The following is a 23,245-nucleotide window of genomic DNA, read 5'->3' on the forward strand; positions in this document are numbered from 1 at the left end:
TATACAGGTAATGATGCAAGTTGAGCACATCTCACATAAACTTACAAGTTTGCAGAAGTTTAGAGCTACATTTTTGCATCCTTAAACTCTCTTTAAAGAGGCACTTGTGGGGATCAGTTAATCTGCTCATTCCATATACATGTGCTTCAGGATTTGTTGTCCTACAAACACCCAGGTTTTTCTACTTCAAAAACTGTGCAGTAGATGTTTAATTAGAAGAAATCAATTTGTAGTGGCCCGCAGATATGTAGGTAGCTGTAATTATTACATACAACCTATCATAATACATCAAAGAAGTTGGCACAGTACAGAGGTCACATAATTTGGTCAGATGACAGGAACGTTCAGGGTAACTTACAGAGAACTGAGAGATTGTTAAAAAAATAATGTTTTTTGAAAGTCATTTCTGATGTTATTCTGTTTCTGTGCAAATGAGACAATCCTTTAATACTTTTTTTTAAAGTAAACTTACACATGATAGATATTTAGCAAGTAAACACTCTGAGCTTCCTAGTTACAGTCTTTTTACGTAACGAAATATTTTCTGAAGTGACTAGATAATCAAAATCTCGAAAAAAGTTAAACTCGCTAGAAGCTGAGCCGCTCCCCTCGGCCCCCGAGCCCAGCGACAGCATCGGTCACAGGCGGAGGTGCCGGCTGGCTCCGGACGACTCCATCTCGCAGCCGGGCTCCCTCAGCACCTCTGGGCCTGGGCCTGGGCCTGGGCCCGGGCCCAGCCGCCGGATGGGGCCAGTGGGGAGGCCAGCCCGCCGCGACCTGGCCCTGATGGGACGGGGAGGGCCGGGGAGGGCCGCGGAGAGCCGGCAGCAACCAGCATCCTTCTCCTGCACCTGAAGGCCTTTCCAGAGCCATTTTAGCCCGGCACCAGCCTTGCGGCAGGCGGCACGACCGCAGAGCCGCCGGGAACCGGCAGAGCTCGGCCACCCCGGCGCCAATACCTCCTCGGCGCCGCAGAGCCGCGCCTCATTGCGCATGCGCGCCGCTCTCTCTTCCCGCTCACCTCCCACCCGCCTCGCCGTGCGCATGCGCGCCACTGCATCCTGTCACCAGCGGCAGCTTCCTCTCCTCCTTCCTCCTCTCGCTCTGCCGGCGGCCCCCGCGCAGCCGCGGCCGCCCGCTCTCCCCTTCCCCCGAAGCTTCGTGAAGATTCCGGAAGGCTCCGGCCGGCTCTTTCCGCCGAGGCAGCCGCCCCGCCCCCCGGTACTGCCCGGCTTCCGGCTGCCGCTCTGCCGGGTTCACCTCTCCCGAGCGGTGGGGCAGGGAGCGCCGCCGGCCGCTCCGCCGCCATGTCGTTGCTGTGCTACAACCGGGGCTGCGGCCAGCGCTTCGACCCCGAAACCAACACGGAGGGTGAGAGCGGCGCGGGAAGGCGGCGGCGGAGGAGGAAGGGGGACCGCGGGGTGCTCCCCCCTCCCCAGCTTTCGGTTTGGGGATGGGGGGGATCCCGGAGGGGTTACGAGGGGTCTGCAGGGAGGATTTGAGGCGCCCGGGGGTGGCCGCCGCGCTCTGTGTCCTCCCCGGGTGCTGGGGCCGGGTCGCGGTGCGGAGCTGTCACACGGGCCGGCGGCGGTCAGCGCTGAGGGGCAGCCCTGGCTGCCAGCGTGTGGGTGCCTGTGTCTGTGTCCGTGTCTGTCCGTCCCACCTTCGCCTGTCTGTACTGCAAAGCGCTGCTCCAGGGAAATCCGTGCTTTTTGTGGCTTTGGGGGGGGGGGCAGGCCGCCCCGTTCCGGGCAGCAAAACCCACCCGAGCTGGAAGTTTTGCCTTTAATGCGGAAATGCGGGGCTGGCGGTGAGCCTGGCCCTGAGGTTCTTTTAGAATAATAAAACAGCTCAGAGCGCTGTGAGGGAGAAGAGTCCATAAGAGCCACTTCTGTTCATTACTGTCATGTGTTCTAAAGGTAGAAACTGGAGGCCTTGAGCCACAGACGTTTTTCTTTGGAGGGCCTCTGTGGGTGTTGCAGTTATCAGCTACTCTCTATTTTTTAATTGAGTGTGTGGATTTGCAGCAGGTAATTAAATGTATCTTATGTTATGTGCATGTCTGCTTTGGCAAGTGCTGTGAGCTCTTGTAGTGCTTCCCCTGTGCATACTGGGAATCCATTACCTGGCAAAACATCTTTGAAGTGCTGTCATTTTAGGTTTCATAATTCCACAGAGGCTTCAAAAGGGTGATCTGAGTTTTCAGTAGACTTGCCCTCAGCTGGTTTGTAAAGTAACTCTGTTGGCTGAATTTCTAGAATGGCCCCTTTGCAGTAGCTTGATTTTTAGTGACCCACAAGATTTAGAAGTAGGCTAACGTGCTCTAGCTTGTGCATATTCTGTGATTAAGAACAACGGCATAAAGGGTGTTTATTTTTCTGAGCTAAGTATTTCCAAAGAGAGGGGCAGCATTTATAGAATGACAGAATGGTTTGGGTTGGAAGGGACCTTTAAAGGTCATTTAGTCCAACCCCCCTGCAGGGAGCAGGGACATCTCCAACCAGATCAGGTTGCTCAGAGCCTCATCCAGCCTGACCTTGAACGTTTCCAGGGATGGGGCTTCCACCACCTCTCTGGGCAACCTGGGCCAGTGTTCCATCACCTCCTCGTTGTAAAAAAATTTTTTCCTTATATCAAGTCTGAATCTACCTCCCTCTATTTTAATACCATTACCCCTTGTCCTTTCACATCAGGGCCTGCTGAAGAGTTTCTCCCCATCATTCTTGTAAGCCCCCCTTAGGCACTGGAAGTTTGGAGGTGGTTTTTTCATTTTTTTGCTTGGTTGGTTTGGGTTTGTGTTTTTTTTTTCCTGAGTAAAACTCAGTAATGTTAGTAACAGCAAAAGCAGGCAGAGTTGTGGAGTGCTTCCATTTAGTAATCTCGTCCACCACCATCTCCTGTGCCCCTTTACCCCAAAAGACAAAGCAGACAGGGGTTTTTATGCTAAAAATTCTCATTGGGGCTTCATGACCTGTACTTGTTATTAAAATAACGGTTCTTTACCACCTGTTCCTGTGTTTATGACCAAGCTATAGTAGGCTCGATCTGGTTGGCATGGCCCTGTGGTGGTGTGGTGCTTGGATTGGAGAAAACAACTTAAGGTGAAGTTTGTTTCAGTAAATGGCTGGAGCACTTACTGAAATTGCTGTGTCCTAGACTAAGCAGTTCTAAAGGTAAACGTAGTTATTCGTGGACCACTTCAGAAAACCAAGTTTGATATTTTCAGCTGAAGTAGAGTAATTATAACTTTTGGCATCCCTAAACTTCACCAAGGGCAATGGGATGATTACTACTTAGGCATCTAAATCCATATTTAGCTGTGTATGATTGTCCAGTTCAAATGTTTGTTTGTATTTCAGAAATGTGTTTGCATTTTCCTCAAAAATATTGTGTGGATTAAGGCTAGTACATGTGTTAAACAAATGCCAAAGTACTTATCCCTTTAATAAGAAGTTTTACATTGGCGTAATCTGGTAGTTAAGCTTAGGATCGATGTATTAATAGGAATTTTTCTTGAATGAAAATAGGTAGAAAATAAGGCCTGCTGACCTCAAAGCAGGCCTTTCATTTTTTTTTTTGTCTACATTCAGCCTACGGTATAGATATTCCCGTAGTGATGATTGATGTTAAGAGGTCATTAATCTTCTCGTTAGAATCTGGTGGCTGAAATAATATGTGCGTGTATTTTCTGTAGAAACTAATTGTTTCCAAACTGTGAGCAAGCGGCAACTGGCTGACATGAAGGACTGTATGCCTCTTAAAGAGAGGCAGAAAAAACAGCCTGAGGGAAAGCATTAAAGGTATGTCTACACAGTTGTGACTGAGTGCACAGTTATTAATTCATCTGTGACATGCCTGGCAAGGTACAAATTTCACATGCATTTTAGGTATGTTAACTACTAGTTGATCCATACTGTTGAAAACTGTACATCTGACACAGAAGGCAAAACTTAACTTCACAAGCGGTAGTAGCTTTTTTTTTTTTTTTTTTTTTTTTTTTTTCTGTGAATGACCATATGAACACTTCTAATCTATTTTAAGGCCAGGTCAATTTTTGCTGCTAAAATAGCGGTATGAAGTGGTACATGCACACTTTGGTTTAAGTTTGAAAGCAGTGCTGTTTAATGACAGTTGTAAAGGTGGTGTGTACAAACCGATAGAAAGTGTATAGGCTATATGTGTTTCTCTCTCTGTCTTCACTGTACCGCAACATTTTGTGGTTTCAGCTATAATTTGTCTCTTTCTTGATGTGATTTAATTTGGTTAATTGCCAGAACAGAGACAAGTATGCTTTCGTGCTTATTTATACCCTTTTTCCTTAGATCAGACTTGGTGGTGCTGCACCTGCAGGATAACCATGATCACAGACCTGATGAAAACTTATCTTATGTACTCTTGAGGTGTAGTGAGTGAGAGAGAGTTTCAAGAATGATAGTGTAGACTTTTTGCATCTGTGTGCCCAAAGTCAGCTTTCTTTAACCTTCTCCGGTTAAAGACAGTTCAAACTCCATTCCTATAAAGTGCACCCCCTGTCCTCTGTCTTCTCTGTTTGTCAAACTGAGCCTTTCTTTTCTCTGTGAGCTATCTATAAGCTCCTACCATACCATGTTTGTCCTGTGTTCTATGTTTTTTTTTTTCCAACACTGTGACAACTTCAGTGGAATTAGTTTTCTTAACTTCAGCAACCACTTGAGGACATCAGCTTTCCCAAGGTGCTGAATGAAGTTCATCAGGTTTAATGACCTTCCATTGCTTTGGGGCTGTAAAGCATAGCTTGTAAAGTATTGGAGTGTTTCCACAGGATACCAGTTTGGTTTGCAAGTTGTATATGGACAGACGGCTCATTTCATCCTCAAGAATTCAACAGAATCCCATTGTAAATACCTCTTAAGTTTGGATGCCCTTTACCATTTTCTACTCTGACATTTAACAAAAAGACTAATAAAGTGCTTCAAGGAATAAGCAAGGATGTAGCAGTAAGGTAACAGCAGACACTTTTTGTTTTTAAAAAACCCTTAAGATTGGCAAGGTTAAAGAAAGGTATCGAAAGCAGTGAAGAGGTGACTTGAGTTTTTGCAGTGAAAAATGTAGAACAGCAACCAAAGGCTGGAAGCTGAACTATGACAAATCAGAAATAGATATGCCTCTAACTGCTTAGGTGACTGTTGATGTGTGCTAAATTCCCCATTTTCTCCACCTAGTCCGAGATAGGATATTTTTATGAATGTAAGCTTTAATCAGATAAGAGTTGTTGCGCTCAGTAGGAGTGAAAATTAGTGATATTTTACAGTCATCTGGTACGCAGAATGGTCAGACTGCCTAGTGGGTAAGTTCCACTGCCTCTTTGAAGTACTACTGAACTCCCTGTCTCAACATTTTCTGTTGTGGACCATGCATGGCGCTCATGAGATAGCAACAGAGAGTGGGCTGTCATTTGCTCCGTGATGTACCTCCTGTGGGGAGGACTTCAGGGGAAAAAAGAAAAAGGATTGGACTTGGCTGGATGGACAGATGCTTTTCTGTGTCTGATTTACGAGCTGGAGGATAGCTGTTTGTGAGTTAATTGATCATAAGATGGTTTTGGTCTCTAAAAATGTTGCGTTGACTAGCAGCACCTCTCTTATTTAAACCCACAGACTTGTGAGGGATTAGACATATTAAGTCTTCTGATTAAGAAATGATCTTTGCTGCAAACAGAGCTTAGTTTTACCATGGTGATGCTTAGGGTGACATACTTTCATACTTTGGGAAAACAGTAACCTCTGTTTTTACTTTGATTTGATTTAGCAGTGAAGTCCTGTGATCCTTGTACAAAATAATCGCATTTAAAAAAATTTTCGTGTGAGGTTTACATTTACAGAAGTGTTAGCTTTTCATCCTGAAGCTGAGGAAATTGGTAGAAGTTTGTGGATATGTGTGTAAGTCCAGATGAAGGACTAACGTCCCAAAATCTGTGTGTTTTGAGTTAAGGTGGCAGCTGTAATCTTAAAGCAGCATGTTTGCCAGACTCTGTTAGTGCCCTAGACTTAGGCACAAAATATAAAACTAAAGAAAATGATACTAAGTAAGATTTCTAAAAAAATCTACGTATTTATAAAAAAATGAAAACAATTAAGTTATTTGTCTTTAAGCCCACTTAATATCTGTAGGCAGATTGCTAATAAAGTTATGTATCACTTTTCTCTTTCTGCCTGTTATTATGTGAAATGTGATTTTTTTTTTTTCTTCACTCTTCTCTTTTATGGAAGCTTATAAAAATTGTTACTGCTTGTGTTGCTTTTAATTTTAGCTGTTTCAAACAACAGTAATAATTTTGTTTTAAAGGCTAAAAGATAGTTAGTGTTTCCCATCGCTTTTAGAGTCACGTCATTAAAATATTATCCGTGCAGTATATGTCAAAGAGAAGTTCTATAATCAGTATTTACATTACACTTGAAAAAAAATACATCTGTTAAGTAAAAAAGGAATAGTTGCTATGTAAAAAGCTGTAGTGTTGATAAACATCTGTGAATATAAACTGTTCAGTTAATGGAAGTCATGTTTCAGTGTAGTGTTAGTACAGAACCTATTAATAATTAATGGTATTGACATGTTTAAATTGTGTATGTGGAAGACTGGCCTTTGAGTTCAAGTCCTTAAGTGACCTAGGATACCACAAGCAGTGAAAAGAGAACAAGCTAATTATTATGACTAAAATAATGAACTGAAGATTTATGTTAAGGGAATTTTTTTTAACAGACTACTTCTAGGTAGAAAGCCTGGATCAGGTGCAAATACATGTATTTTATACTGTAAACCAATATTTTATGTCTGTTGGATGGCTGTCGGGCCACCTTTTTCACTTCTACTGAATTACCGTTAAGAATCAATTATTGATGAAGGCCAGGGGTGATCCGTAGAATATTTACTTGCTCCATGTGGAGTAGAAGTGTGTCTTAGATGCCTGCTTTCTAGTTTGTGTTGTATAATACAGAATTAAAAATCTGGATTTTTGGGGTTTAATGTATGCACTCAGAAAGCTTGTTCTCTGGAGTCTGTGTTTTCCTTCATAATTATGTGCACTTGGGGAAGTGGGATAGCTCATGGCTTACATGGGTTGTGTGAAATTTTTACTGGGTTTGTGATCAGATGAATAAGGATTCTTGGTATGCTTGAATATTAATAATAGTCATTTTCTTCTAGATTCATGCACATATCATCCAGGTGTGCCAGTTTTTCATGATGCTCTCAAAGTAAGTGTGCAACTAGCTTTATAAGTCTTAATCTTTTTTCTGTACATGTAAAACAGTGTGCTTGTTTTCCTTTCAGTTGTAGAAACTGGTGTCCAGCCTATCATATTTGAGCAACGCCATGAAATTAGGAAAAACATACTTACTCAAACCTGAAGAAGAAATTAAAAACTATACTCATATGGTCTAAATGCCATGCAAGTCTGTATGACACGTTTCCTATTGATTGACTTTAGCTGTCTTAACAGTTTAATTAGGTCCTCTGAATAGGTCTTTGGAGGCATTGAGAGGTGTCATACTCTTTCAGTTAATTAACCTGCTTGGAATTCAGACCAGCTGCTTGTGGTCTTACGTGGCTAGAGCACTAATGTGTATGTGGCATTTGCTTACTGTAAAAATAATTGCGTTCTGTTAATCTGACAAGTGAGTATGTTGGTTAAGCTGAGACTGTTCACGCACGCGTCTGATGCAGCTGTCCAAGATTCTTGGGCTGTGTCTTCAGTAGTGAATTAAATATACCTGTGACTGGTCTCCAGTGCTTAGGCCAACTGCATAGCCCATATTTGTTATATTAAACTGTTTTCCTACTTCAGGATTTATTGGATGTATCTGAAGTGCCTACAGGGAATTATCTGAGACACAACTGCCAAAACAGTACTGGAAATCATTCTAACAGTTTAATAGTGTAAGACCAGAAATCTGGTGTCCAGAAATGGAGCCTGCCGCTGTTTACTGTATTAATACAGATGTAGCTTAAGTGACCTTTCTTGAGATGCCAAACTGCTATTTAACTGAGCGCTGCGGCAAATGTTTTTTTTCTTGGTACTTAGGAAGTGGTTCTGCTGTCAGTGTATCTCATACCTGTCCCATAATGTGGTGTCTTCTGGGCTCATGGAAGCTCGTGCATGTGTACTGGTAGCATGTTTTGTTCTCAAAGTGGTGGTGCATTTATTAGTTAAACTGTTGCCTTTAATAAGGCTCTTTGAGTTCTAAGATAACATTATTCACAGTGGCAAGATAATTTTATCTAAATTTAGATTTCTGGTTTATATAATAAGAAGTGCTCTTGATTGATGTAGTTGGATAGATGGCTATGCAACGCTGATATCCAGCTTTGTGGTGGGAAATAAGCAGTTGAAAGACTTGACTAGTGCTCAAGGAGAGAAAAAAATCCTTACTGTTTTAGGAAGGGGGGCCTGTACATTCCAACACAGGTGAGCCTAGTCTCAAGTATAGTATTTGTTTTTGTTTTGCTAACATGTTATTTTATCTCATAAAGTAACATTTCTGGTTTCTGTCTGTATATACAGATTTGGCTCCTAACTTGCTGTGGAAATATTGCCTCACTTCTAATGAATTTTCTGATTAAGGCAGCATGAGTGAACTAGAAATGGCAACTGTAACAGGTTTCTCTGGCTTTTAAAAATGCAGATGATGATAATATTGTCCAAAGCGGGGAAGAAAATGATCATGATGTGCCATGTGATGTGCCTATATCTTGTAAAGGAATATAATTAGTCTTTTACTTTTTATAAGCTGTTGCCAAGTGAGAGAGTCATGCTTGTTTTGTTTTTATTCCAAAATGTTTATAGGGTTGGTCGTGTTGTAAGAGAAGAACAACAGACTTTTCTGACTTCTTAAGCATTGTGGTATGTACTCATGATTATTTACAATTTTTATATTTGTCAAATAACAGTGATAAATATTAAATGAAATGTGTGCTTACATGTTTAAAATTTGTGTACTTTTGTTAAAACTGCCTTAAATCTTACATACATTATTTTTCTTGGTATAGTGTTGAAGTTGAGTCTCATTTTTGAGCTTTAATGGTTATAATTGTATCAAAACCTATTTAGATGCTTTTTAATAATGAAGGAAGGTCAGGTTGTTTTTTTTTTGTTACTTTGCTTGATTACAGAAAGTATGCATTTTTCTTTAATGTATGTCCAAATGAAGATATTTTCCACTTCAGTTGTAGGATTTCCTTTGCAGCCAATGTTTAGAGTGGGCTGAAGGAGAAGATGGGGCTGAAGAAATAAATCAAGAAAAACTTGTTGCAGTTTTTGATAATTTTTAATTGTGCACACAAACTACACTGCATATATATAAGCATATGCTTTCCACAATAGGGCTGTACAAAGGGTCTCCATAACAGTGAGAAACCTCCTGAGCCTGTTAAGCCAGATGTCAAATCTACCTCTGAACGAAAGGAGCTAGCTGAACTGAAACCCAAATTTCAAGAACACATAATTCAGGCACCAAAACCATTGGAAACCATTAAAAGGCCAAGGTACAGTATATGAAACTAGATTTTGACACATTTATGGTCAGTTTGACAAGTTAGAGCTCATTTGCTTATACACTGTTACACATTTCATGTAGTGTAAAAATTCCCAAATTAACTTCAACAGAGCTTCTGTTTGGTAGCAGTGATGATGTTATCTTAAATTTCAAAATGAGATAAAAGAATTCTGGTTAGGACAAGGTAGTACTGGATCTCTCAGCATTTAGCTTCACAGGAAAAAAAAAATACAGTCTAAAGCCTTGTAGCTTAGAATGCCACTAGCAGTTGTGTTTAGCGTTTTAAACAGCTGTACAAATAATTTTAGGGGGCTTGTGTTTAGATTCCTTAATCTCTCAGATTTATTTTTATTGTTGTAGAGTATTTAGATTTCCTGTTGAAAGCCAAGACTGCCTTCTTAATTCCTGGTCTGTTTTTCCATAAACAGTAAGAGTGAGCATGTACAAATCTTGTTTGTTTGTTGTTGTAAAGGAGGTTGGAAAGGAAAGACTTATAGCAAGATCGGAAGTTACTACTTTGTTAAGTTTTGTAAATCATTTTTCATGAAGCTGACGTGCATACATAACACGTTTTTTTTTAGCCCAGATGAGCCAATGACAAATTTGCAGCTGAAAGTGTCAGCTTCACTGAAGCAAGCACTAGATAAACTGAAACTGTCATCAGAAAATGAAGAGAAAAAAGGTAAGGATATAAGGAGGTTAAGTGGGCGTGTGATGTTAATTGTCACACAAATAAATGAAATGCTGGTTTTTGTTGTTGTTTCTGAAGTGATTATTTCATGTAATTATGTTCTTGTTCTTAAGAAACTGGGAAATACCTTTGTTTAGGGAACAATAATCAAAATTTAAATGTGAACAATGTGGAGACTTGGATGTTAGGGGCAGTATGTCCCTGTTAAAATTATCTGAACTGTCTAGTTTGTAGCATTTCCTGGTAGAATGGACATGATGGGAACATCTGAATATATGACTGAAAGAGTTTCCCAAGAAATGAAGTCTACTCCTATGTTATTGCATACGTGATGTCATATAAAGCCTGTCATAAAATGGTGAAATTTCTCTGAAGACAAGCTGATTTTCCCTCATCTATTTTTTCCTCTTCTTTTTTTCCTCCAGTTTATCTGGAATTTCATTCCAGAACTACACTGCTCCTTAAGAAACACTTTCTAATTTCAACCTATTTTGTACTCTTTTTTTTTGGTTTTGTGCCGAAATGTCATTTAGCTTTTCTTTCTACTTGGTGTGCAGATTCTTTTCTTGTGTGTATTTGTAGCAGCAGTTGGAGCCTTTTACATTCTTAGTTTTACAAAACCAAACAAGATAAGTGATTGTTCTCTTCCCCTATGATTGTAATAATAATCTTCATTTTTTTTTCCCCCCAGCTTAAAACAGGGTAAAGGTATAGAATCTAGGTAATACAGATACATAGGTAATACAGCTTTTTGAATGTTTGCATAATTTCTATTTCTTTGTACTTTTCTGGCAGACTTCAATGCCAGGCAGAAAATAGTTTGAAGGTTTGTTTGTTTTTTTTTTTTGCTAATCTACTCCTTAGCTCATTTAAATTCTCAATAAAAGCAAAACATTTAGTATGTTATACAATTCGGTTGCTATTTTATGTAATATGATTCTATTTACAGAGGAAGACAGCGATGAAATTAAGATTGGGACAGCATGTAAAAATGCAGGCTGTTCAAAAGTAAGTGATTCAGTTCCACTCTTAAACCCAGCTGCTAAACTGGATTTAGCAGTTTTGTGTTCCTTTCTTGGGTTTTTTTTTTTTTTTTTTAGAATCATAGAATGGTTTGGGTTAGAAGGGACCTTTAAAGGTCATCTAGTCCAACCCCCTGCAAGGAGCAGGGAATCCCCAACCAGATCAGGTTGCTCAGAGCCCTGTCCCACCTGGCCTTGAATGTTTCCAGGGATGGGGCATCCACCACCTCTCTGGGCAACCTGTGCCAGTGTTCCACCACCATCACTGTAAAAAAAATTCTTCCTTATATCTAGTCTGGGTCTACCCTGTTTTAGTTTAAAACTGTTACCCCTTGTCCTGTCTCAGCAGGCCTTGTTAAAAAGTCTGTTTCCATCTTTCTTATAAGATCCCTTTAGGTACTGCAAGGTTGCAATAAGTTCTCCCCGGAGCCTTCTCTTCTCCAGGCTGAACTCTCTCAGCCTGTCTTTACAGCAGAGGTGCTACAGACCTCTGATTGTTCTTGTGGACTCCTCTGGACTCACTCCAACGGGTCCATGTCTTTCTTGTACTGAGGGCTCCAGAGCTGGACACAGTACTGCAGATGGGGTCTCACCAGAGCAGAGTAGAGGGGGAGAATCACCTCTCTTGATCTACTGGCCACGCTTCTTTTGATGCTGCCCAAGATGCAGTTGGCCTTCTGGGCTGCAAGTGCACATTGTCAACTCATGTCCACCTTTTCATCCACCAGTACCCCCAAGTCCTCCTTGGTAGGGCTGCTCTCAATTGGTATGCTACAAATTGATTTGGACATGGCGCAAAGTCCTTCAGGCTTAATGAATGCATACTTAATAACGCTCGTTAGTATGGACAAATGTGGGCTGTTTTGTACGGCGCATGCAGTAAGTCTAAGGTAACTTTTTTTAAGCTTGTCCTGAACTAACTAGTAAGCTTGCCAAACCCGTGGTACTGACATGCTTCAACTTAAAATGTTAAATAAAATATTGCTGGGAAATGACTTGCTGATAACACTTGAATTGCTCTTGATAATCTGTGTAGAGATCAGAAGCATGTGCAGATCTTACCAGTTAATGCTTTCTGACAGAAGAATCCACAAAGAAAGTATTTTAACACTTGTAGCCACAAAACTAGTCTTTGTATTACGTAGTCATTTAAACTGAAAGTTTTTTTTTTACAGTGACAGTCTTGTGTTGTACAGAATAGGGTAGTAGAAGTTGAATAGATATTTCACTGGACATCTGACAGATTTTGCATTTTCTATGGAAACTCTTATGGGAAGAGAACTTACAGCAGTCTCCTGTTTGTGTTAGGAAGAGCTGTTTTGTGAATGGAGGTTGAATGGTTATTTTGAAAACCTAGGACAAGCCATTAGATTTAAATTATTTAATGAAAAGCTGTGTAGTACTTTGTTCAATGCTTCTGTTTTAGGTTGTGTTTTGTTTTGTTTTTTTTTCCTTTGGTCCATGTCCTGTAACAGTAATACACTTTAAATGCTTTGTTTTACTAGACATACGAAGGACCACACAGCACAGAAGACGTATGTATATACCATTCTGGTGTACCTATATTCCATGAAGGGTTAGTATTGAGTTAACTTGAATTTTTGTAATTTTTCTGTTCTGTGTTACTGCTTTCTTTGTAGATATTGCCTTGTTTTCATTCTGTATTTCTTCTTCAGTCAAAAATAGCAATGCTTGAAGAGGGTGTACTAAAATAACAATAATTAATGTTGCACAAAGGAAAGGTCTGAAGTACTCACAGTAAATAGTATCCTAAATATTGTTTGTTGATTACTTTGCATACTTTCAAGGATGAAGTATTGGAGCTGTTGTAAAAGAAAAACATCTGACTTCAATACGTTTTTAGCTCAAGAAGGCTGCACAACAGGAACACACGTATGGACTAAAAAGGATGCGGTAAGTAGCATTGACATTGCCTTCTGTAGCTGGCCATTCTGAATTTTGAATACTGAAATGTAGTTATTAGCTTGATTGAGTTATTACTGTAGTTGAGCTGTTACGGATCACTACCTCAGAAATAATCTGGAGGATATTGTGCACAGCATGACTACAGGGAAATGGAGTTTGAAGTAATCAGTGTTAGAAGTAAATGTAATAGAGTACAACCTTTCTTTTTAGTCATACATACAGTATCACTATTTTATGGTAAAAGTGTTTTTGACAAATTCAGGGGGAAAAAATGGCTTTGTTAGTTACGAAACTCTGTGGTATTCCATATAGAATATATTCCATATATTCCATATATATTCCTTTAAAATAAGATTATTAGAAATGTTTCCTCCCCAAAAGGCCCTGAAGAGAGCAGCTGTACATGTTCTGTGGTAAAATAACTGTACTTCCAGTTTCATTCAGAGCAATTGAGTAGTTGTGTAGGTAGGGATGGCAGGGCAGATAAGGTCAATGAGGTTCCATGGATGGGGATGGAAGGGTCTCTTTTATGTCTAATTTGGTCTCTGTTTACACGTCTGAATATTTTTCTGGTCTGAATCTAATGGATTGTTTTAGTTTGACTACTAGTATAACAAATGGAGAGAGAGCATCTGTCTAGTTTGTAGGTATTGCGTTGCAATGTTGGGAACAAACTGCAGAATTACAAGGTGAAAAATATTTCCATTCAAGGTTTAAAAATGATTCTTAGAGAATATTATAGAACGTAATAATGGAACTGAACACTTCAAAAACATCTTGGATGCAGGTGAACATAAAATTCTTTTTACAAATATACTATCTGTTGTTGACGCAAATTTGGTTTGATAACTGCAAACATCAGTAACATTTAAGAGAAGAAAATCAAGATATATTATAGAAAGCAGTTCTGTTACCTCATTCTATAACAACTACTTCACAAGTCCTTCCTTTAAGTCATGGGATTGCTACTTGCTTTGAAATTTATGTTTGTATTTGAGAAGTATTTTTAAATACGGAAGGGAAGGAAGGACTGGGGGAAAAAAAAAGCTGAAGTTGTGATCCTAAAGCAGGAGAGTATTCTTGTAAAGAATTTACCCAAGTGTTTGGAAACTCTGTGTATATTAAATGTGTGTATATTGAGATAAAAGGCTTCTATCTAACAGGAGTTTTTTTACTTTACCTTTTTGTTGTTATTTTGGGTTTTTTCACCATTTATTTTTCCTGCATCAAAGAACAGAGAGTAATAGTCAACATTTTTTTGCAGTAATATGATAGTTTGTTGGCATCATGGCTTGCTTTCTCTTCGTTTGGTTCCTTTCTACTCTAGGCTAGATAACTGTAGTCTTGGAAAGGAAGTTAATCCAACAATAACATATTATTTTTGTTTGTGTGTGGTTTGGTTTTGTTTTGTTTTTCTGTCACCATGTCCCAGTTTCTTACTGTAGTTTCTGTCATAAGCATTGGTTTTTCTCACTTACAATATTTGTCAGGGACTAGTAGCTGAAATATTTAGTAAAAAAAAGATGTATGTGGAGTCTCACAATCTCCTGTTAATAACAAATATAGGACTTTATTATTTGTGCTTATTGGCTATTAAAATAGTCCAGGGCTTTTATCCTGATTAATCTTGTAAAAAACAAACAAACAACAACCAAACCAAAACAAAAAAAATACACCAAAACCCCTCCTGAGTGCAATTTTAAGTCTTTTTCCCATAACTCTTTCCTTATATAGGGAAAAAAAGTAGTTCCATGCAGGCATGATTGGCACCAGACAGGAGGAGAAGTGACTATTTCTGTATATGCTAAAAACTCTATTCCTGATCTGAGCTATGTAGAAGCAAATAGCACAATGGTGAGTATTTACCTTAAGATTTAATTCTTTTTTTAAATTCTTACAGCAGCTAGAAGTTAGGAAAATATGGCTTCTGTTTTATTTACAAGGCAGAGATAGCATAAGAATCTTTTTTGAGTAACGACTTTTTCTTGGCTTTTGTGTTTGTTCAAGTACATATAATGTTTTTTCCCCTTCTGTTTGGACATCTATACTTCAATGGGTTTTTTAAAAGCTGCAATATAATATGTCAAAAAAAAGAAATTAATTTTACTTGCACAATCAAAACCCAAGTATGATGGATTTGCATCACCATATATGTAACGAATTGTAGAGTCATAATTTAATTGTATTTGACTTAATGTAATTTAATATCATTCTTCATGATATGCAGTTTCACAGCTACTAGTATTAAACAAGCTTCTCTGATTTCTTAATCATGCACTTGGAGAAAATGATACAGCTTCCGGGATGTATATATGGCCACTATTGACAGTGATACTGTGTCAGAATCTATTAGAACAGATTTTCACTTCTGTGGCTGAGGAACAATTTGATCACTTTGCTTATTACAGGTTCTGTGTCCTAATGCGATATATTTTGCTTAAACATAGTTAAGGTGTCAAATGTTTTATTAGCCTAACAAAATTCTGTGTTGTTTCTCCTATTTAGTTAAATATCCACATTGTATTTGAAGGAGAAAAGGAATTTCATCGCAGTGTGAAACTATGGGGAGTAAGTATAATTTCTCTTTTTTTTAAAAAAAAAAAAACCAAAACACCACAACAAAACACAAACTCTCAGCTTCCTCTTTCAAAACAGTTTGGTTTTCCTGATTACTCTGCTTATTGAAAGAAATTGAGTTGCATGTATGTCGTAGTTCAGCCCCGATCGGGACCAGACTACGCAGTCTCTCTCTCGCTCCCCCCACCCTCCGAGAGAATAGGGGGAGATGATATAAGAAAAACGGCTCAAGGTTTGAGATAAGGACAGGGAGAAATCCTTAAAGTTACCGTCACGGGCAAAACAGACTCGACTTGGGGAAAACTATTCATTTATTTCTAAAATTAGCAGGAGAATGAGACAGGGAACAAGATAACCTCCCCCGACCCCTCCCTCTTCCCGGGCTTAACATTATCTCTACTACCTTCCCCTCCCGAGCGGCACGGGGGGGGAAAAGGGAATGGGGGTCGCGGTCAGTTCATCACGCGTTGTTTTACGCCGCTGTATCATCGTCGGGGGAAGAACTCCTCGCATTCCTCCTCTGCTCCAGCGTGGGGTCCCTCCCACGGGCCACAGTCCCTCGTGAAACTGCTCCGGCGTGGGTCATCTCTTCCACGGGGTGCAGTCCCTCTAGAACAGCTGCCCCAGCGGGCCCTCCACGGGCCACAGCCTCCTTCAGGCCTCCACCTGCTCTGGCGTGGGGTCCTCCACGGGCTGCAGGTGGATCTCTGCCCCTCCGTGGACCTCCATGGGCTGCAGGGGGACAACCCGCTCCACCATGGTCTTCACCACGAGTTGCAGAGGAATCTTGGCCAGAAGCCGTATTACTCCTCCCCCTCCTCCTTCACTGACCTTGGCGTCTGCAGCCATTCCTCACAACAGGCTGGCAGACGCCTCTCAGGATCCTTTTTACATCTTATTCACTTCTCATCTCCTCTCCACTTCTTGCAGCCAGGCCGGGCTGAGTTGGGCCCAGTCGGCTGCCCGGCGGGAGGCCAGAGGGTGAGGCCTGCAAGGCCCATGAGGCTCGCGCCTCCCCCTCTCTGCCCCCCGCTCAGCTGCTTCACATCTTCTCCTCCTCTTTTTCCTGTTTTCCCCTACTTAAATGCGTTATCGCAGAGGCGTTATCACGGGACATTCTGCTACCAATTGGCTCGGCCTTGGCCAGCAGCAGGTCCGCCCTAGGCCCGGCCGAGTCCACTGAACAAAGGGGAGCAACTTCTAGCAGTTTCCTACAGAAACTGCCACCTTAGGCCCCCCCTCACTAACAAAACCAGAACAATGTAATTCAGTAATCTGCATTTAAATCTGAATCTAATGGCCCAAATGATCAGATATGACATCATAGTTGACGTTGCTTTGAGCAGAAGGTCGTCTCCTGAGGCCCTTTCTGTCCCAATTTGTCCTAAGATCCAAACACCATGATAGTGGTGTTGCAGCAAACCCTTGACACTGTGTAATTGCACATGTGTTAGACCAACATATATGTCACGTATGCACAGGCATATGATCACAGCTTGGAAATGAGAGAGAGACTTTTCCAGATAAGAGAGGGAATTCAATCTCCCTAAACATCTGCTGAAATTTAGTTATAAGGTACCTCTCCTAACTTCATTCCCAAATATCTAGCAGTCTTTCTTAAATTGAAGTGTGAAATATGTTTTTTTTTCTAGGTAATCGATGTAAAGAGGAGTTATGTGAACATGACGGCTACAAAGATTGAGCTTACTATGAGAAAAGCAGAGCCCCTATTATGGGCAAGTCTTGAGTTACCGGTATCCAACTCACAACAAAAAAAAGAGAACTCAGATCAATAATGATTCCAAGAAACAAGTTGTTTCCCATTATGAAGTGGTGACTTGCTACTGTAATCAAATATTTAACTTTTATACAGATTCATTTTTTTTAATGTTAGATCATATGTTCCATTCCACAAAGAAATTTGACGCACAGTAAATGGAGGTGTAAACTTGAAGGGTAATAGCTATTTCTGCTCTTGATCCAAGGAGTATATTTATTCTAGTTGGAGTGTCTCCATGGGGATTTGGAGTAAAAGAGCTATTGCCCTTTGCTTGCAGCCTTGCCTACCATGCACTGACTAGCCAAACAGATGTGTTCTCGGTCCACTGTGTCCGTTAATTTTTCAAGTGTTTGGTTTAGACTGGATCTACTGGATAGCACATGTTAAATTCAGCACTGTTCATTATGAATATGAACACAGATACAAAAATCTGAGTTTATGAAGTGATTAGCATGCAATTCTACATCTAGAATAAAAAGATACATAAGCATACATATGAAGGAACACTTCTAGACTTGCATTTTTGTCTTCTGAAACTACGGTTTGTTTCAATGCCTGTTGGCTGTGAAGGGATGCGGAGGGATGGAATAAACAGTGTTTTGCTAAGGATTTCAGTACTTGCTGACTTTTTTGCTGTCTTTCAGGTGTAAAAGCAGGAGATCAGGTTAAAATAAAAACACTTTTTTTTTTTTTTTTAAGTCCAGTACCTTTGGTATTTGTATTGTTAAATATAAAAGTGAATGGACAGTGAAATGACTGAGTACCTTAGCATCTCAGCTGTGGAGAATGTACAAACAGCAGACTATTGTAAAGTTACCAAGGTGCTGTATATGACAGTCTTCAGAATGTATATTCTGTCCTATTCTATAACATTTGAAATTATGAATCTTTATTCAAAGTAGGTGGATATGTGTAGTAGGAGAAGACAGTAGACACACTGTAGATGTCTCAGGATAATTATTTCCATGTAGATAGGCATAATTCTTGTTTCTGAGGATGGTAATCTAAATTTACCTACAGGATGAATCTTAGGATAAACAAACAGCAAGCTTTAAACTGTTTGTCCCAAATCATAATTGTACCTCTGGATTAAACTATTTTAAAAATATTTTTTCTTTTGAACACCATAACAAAACACTGTAATTAGAAATCAATACCTTATTTTTGTTTTCAGTTCTCCATCAGTAGAGAATTGTGGCTGAAAACAGGTTAGTTTTAAAGATGAGACTTTTATCCAAGCAGCAACACATGCAGTAATGTTTTACCATTATTTATGGTGTGAAAACTTACGTATGTAAACAAGCAATCCTGTGGACTGTTGACATGTGTGGGTACTTATTTATGTACCTTGGCAGACCTGGAATAATGCCAAGAGAAACACAGAACTTAGTAAAGGTATTCTGAAGTTAAATGCACATTTCTAAAAATCTTACTGTTTTTCAACGGGTATAATTTGATTTGAGCTCACATTTCTGTCTCTAGCAGTACTTGAAATCCTACTTCATGCTTGAAGTGGTAGGAAATACATTACCAAAGAAACCATCCCCAAACACCAAGAAAGTCACACCAGTGCTGTATACATGAAACTTGTTTTGGTGCTTCTTTACCTTCATTTCAAGATCCAGTTTCCTTATGGATTTGGAGGGAGTGTGGTTGCTTACTCCCTTGGACATCTATTAAAAGTTCCAGCTCTGTTAATTTCTAATAATGCTGCCTTGTTTTGTTTTGTTTTGTTGTTTTTAAAATACATATGAAAATCTCAGGTGCTGTGAAGTGATAGGGCACAAACTTGCAAAAATGGATGCCTGCAAATGGTCCTCTGAAAATGGAACAGATGTTCCCTGATGTGTTCTGAACCAACAAGTGGAGCTCTTACAAGTATAACACTGAGATGAAAAATTCTAGGTAGCTGTAGCTAGGAGCGTGCCATCTGTGTTTTTGTATGCAGAACTCTGAACTTGGACAGCAGAATGAGCAGTGTTTAAATGCCAGGATAAAGTTCTTATTTAACAAGCAAGTTTAAATGTGTCTATCCATATGGATATATAAATACCGTAAATATCTTATCTTTTCCCATTTATTTTTTTTTTACGTCTTTTCAGTTTATTTGCATCCTCGCATGCAGTAGGTTTACATCTTGTAGAATCAATTTTAATGAATTACAAGGGAAATGGAATTTCTTGGGAAAACAGAATTTCTGTTTTTAAGCAAGTCATCTGCTCCCTTCATATACTAAACACTCAGTGGAGAAAAATGTGGATGAATGGACCTTCTGCTGTTAATGCTGCAGGCTTTGCGAGTCCAGAGCTATTTGTTACACACTTTCAAAGTATATTCTGCTGGTAGCTGAGTTGACTTGGTCATAAGTGGAAGAAGGCTCCTATAAACGTTATCGTCAGTTTTGCCTTTGCTTTTTATTCATTCCTCCTACTCTTTTCCTGTTGTTCATACGTTCAGCAGAAAATCAATGATACTTCAGGAGTTTCATAGTGACTTTCCTCATCAGTGACAATAAAACCACTTTTAAAATTCACCTCTTCAAAAAAGTAAGCAAGTAAACAAAACCATCTTTGATCACACAAGAAGGTAGCGGTTTTACAAATAACAGCCTAGGTTTCTATGGCCTGTGATGCTTTCAAAAGAAAAGGATAAACTTTCAGATTATATAGACTGCTGTAAGTCTCTTGTTTAACTGCATTAATTCTCTGCAGCCTTCTGTAACCGTATGTCTGCATCCATTGCTGAGGCGCGAAAGCTGTATCACTGAATTGGAAAGTTTTGAGCAGTTGCTCGGAACAGGTTCCAACACACTGATGTTGGATCCTGATTATTTGATGAAAAGACGTTTTGACATGGATAGTGGTAGCTGACGCGTCAATGGAATTTTGTTTTGGCTGTAACTTTTATTAGTAAACGTGGAGAGAGGGTGAAACCAACTGCAGTATACCCAGCCCATCACATCACTTTCTCAAAAGCAACATTTGAAAACCAAGCTAAGTGATTTTTGATCATTTAGGCTTTCACCCGTCTAATAATAGTGAAATAAAATAACAAAGTGCGAACGAGTATGTATTGGGATACTGGCAGTTAAATTTACCCTTTTTGTTCATGTTTTCAGGAGTTGCGCTGTATTTAACAAGTTGATGAATTTGTTACAGTCTAGCTATATTTTTATAATTAATGAGTATTTAAAAGCTGTAGTGTGTTTCAGAATTGGTTTACATGTTGCACATGTAGACAGCATCTTACGTCTCAGAACTGACTGTCCATGTGCGTATAAAACTTTCACAATCCTTTTTAATATTAAAATTTGCATGGATATACAAATTTGTCACAGAAATCTTAATCTTTTCCCTCATGTATAAGCCCATTTTCCTACCCAGCCTTACATATTATATCTGTAACAACGTTTCTTGGAGGAGTTGGAATTTATTTTTAATGTCAATATACTGTAAAGCTCTGGACTGTTCAGCTGCTCTGACTTTTATGTTTTTTACATGGCACTGATGTAACTTGACAAAAAAAAAAACTTCCATTAGATGATCTTCTGGAACGTGTACATTATCAAGTCACCATTTCAGTAGTTTAGGGACTAGTTTTAATAGGAATTTTGCCTTGAAAAAAATCTACTTATTCTATGTAACGATGCATTTTTTTGCTTGCATTCTTTAAACATGGCATGAATTAAATACTGTACCTGTTAATCATTGGTCTTTCCCAATTGCAACTAATTTTTTTGTATCTCCGTTCAGGAACGAGATGCTTTTTAAAGTAATGAGTTATGTGTCTGGAACACTGTTTTAAGGTGGTAATAATTTTGCTATTCTAAGAGTCTTGAATTACAGTTGAAGGGGAGAGATGTCTTTTTGCATGGTGGTTTGATTCTGCACATTCATAAAACTTAATCTCATGTCTTCATGCTCTAGTTTTTTTTTCTAAATGTATTCAATAAAATTCTTATTACATGCTGGTTGCATTTGGGATTTTTTTCACTTCTTTTGTTATGGGAGAGAACTTCCCTTTGGATTTGCAATAGGATGGGCAAAGTAAAATATAAGTGGGTGTTTTCCACACATCAGTCTATAAATGAGGGAAACTGTGTGGCAAAGGGATTTTTCCCCATCTCTTGGTTTCTGTCTTTGCCTGTTGTTTTCTCACAGAACAGCTCAGTAAAGATGTGTGAGTTCTGCAGCAATTTGAATAAGTGTGTTCTCTCAAAGTTTGAGTAGGTGTTTTAACCGATAACCAAGATACTCAAGCATTATAAACTATTCCACAGTTACTGTGCCAAATGATTGTTAGTCAAGCAAATTAAATGTCTCAGAGTTTGTCTGCAAAATGAAGGGTAGGTGTTAGGCAGATAGGTTGTTAGCAGGAAGGAAAATGCCTGGGCAAAGAGTATGGTCCTCAAGACTTCTCTGTAGGCAGCACAGATTTCAACCGATATTTGTAAAGTCAACATTTTTCTGTTCAACTTCTGAACATTCTGTTTTCCTTACACAATGTTGGCATGAACAGGAATGACCACTGTCAACTACACATTTGTACTCAGTCCTGTGAGCCTAAAAGGAAGGGGACTGTAGGAACAGGAACCTGTAATATGGAGGTATGTGAAGTGCATCAATGTGGTTTTATTTAGCTTAACTGATCAACTTATACGGTGACAGATTCTGACTGTCCAGAAAGCGTGCAGGTTTTTTTGCAGCCACTGCACTTCCATGTGAGAAGGAAGCATCCTCTTGAATAAAGTATTTTCATTGCCTACTGGAAGCGAGTGTTTGATAAATTAGTTCCTGGTTAAACATTAATAAAAGCTGCATTGCAACAAAAGTCATTCAAAGCTAGCTGGAGGCAGAGCTGTTACCTTAGAAACATACATGAAATATTTTTAGTCCAAAAATGTTGTTCTCTGAAATGTGTTTTAAATTTATGATAAATAATGATACTGCAGTGTTACTGCTGAATTCAACGCTTGGGAGAAAGCTAACAATGTGCTTCTAGCCTGATATGCTTAACCAACTTGCTCTTCCTTTACTGAAAATCAAACTCGTGTATCAGAGGCAGAGTTGATGCTGTGTGCTTCTAGACCCCAAGGGACTTTGTTTGTTTGTTTGGGTTTTTTAAGGGAGTGCTTTGTAATCGAGCTACATTGTTGTGTATATAAACATTAACCCGAACTTGAAATATTCTGCCTTCATCTGTGGAAGCAGTTAACACTGCAGTGTCTACTTATGAACAAAACCTACAACAACAGCGTTCAGTTCAGAATTATTCTTTAATTGTAGCTCTGCAAGTTGGAAGCCTATCATCACTTCTGTTACAAATTTTTTACTTCAGTGTGTTTCTAACTTACATGGGATGCTTATGCTTTCCAAGAGCAGCTAACAGCTGTGAAGAAGATAAAGGTGGTAAAACGCATGGAGAATATTAAAATGTAGTTGAAAATAAATTTTTTAGAGAAAGATTTTCACATCTTTATAGAAAAATGAAATAGTTCATAGAAAACATGCTAACACTGAAGGTTAATACAACAACTCCAACTATGAATGAGCCAAAGCACTGAAACTTTTCAAATCACAGTGTTTTGTAATTTTTTCCCATATCTTCATAAGGGCTGACATTGTTGCTGTGTGCTATGTGAGCACAGTGGCATTGTTCAGCATTTCTGCTTTTGCTGTTATTTCTCCTCAACAATATTTTACTTTAGAGCGCAGACAAC

The 23,245-nt window shown here is 39.3% G+C and overlaps 1 protein-coding gene across 1 annotated transcript; it reads left to right on the forward strand.

Moving 5' to 3' along the window:
* The first annotated feature begins 945 nt into the window (after positions 1-945).
* Positions 946-21,502, forward strand: CHORDC1 (cysteine and histidine rich domain containing 1). The gene is made up of 11 exons (XM_086739646.1): positions 946-1,371; positions 7,183-7,232; positions 8,822-8,878; positions 9,359-9,519; positions 10,112-10,212; positions 11,171-11,229; positions 12,749-12,819; positions 13,052-13,157; positions 14,904-15,023; positions 15,675-15,737; positions 17,399-21,502. Exons 1-11 carry the CDS (start codon positions 1,308-1,310, stop codon positions 17,540-17,542), a joined length of 996 nt encoding a protein of 331 aa, XP_086595772.1. The 5' UTR covers positions 946-1,307; the 3' UTR covers positions 17,543-21,502.
* Positions 21,503-23,245: the final 1,743 nt, after the last annotated feature.

Source organism: Chlamydotis macqueenii, chromosome 1 (assembly GCF_036417535.1).
Source record: "Chlamydotis macqueenii isolate bChlMac1 chromosome 1, bChlMac1.mat, whole genome shotgun sequence".
Lineage (NCBI taxonomy): Eukaryota > Metazoa > Chordata > Aves > Otidiformes > Otididae > Chlamydotis > Chlamydotis macqueenii.

Coding starts and splice junctions, on each gene's coding strand:
- CHORDC1 (XM_086739646.1), top strand. CDS start 1,308: ATGTCGTTGCTGTGCTACAACCGGGGCTGCGGCCAGCGCTTCGACCCC. Junction 7,233..8,821: donor TTTTTCATGATGCTCTCAAA/GTAAGTGTGCAA, acceptor AAATGTTTATAG/GGTTGGTCGTGTTGTAAGAG. Junction 10,213..11,170: donor AGAAAATGAAGAGAAAAAAG/GTAAGGATATAA, acceptor TTCTATTTACAG/AGGAAGACAGCGATGAAATT.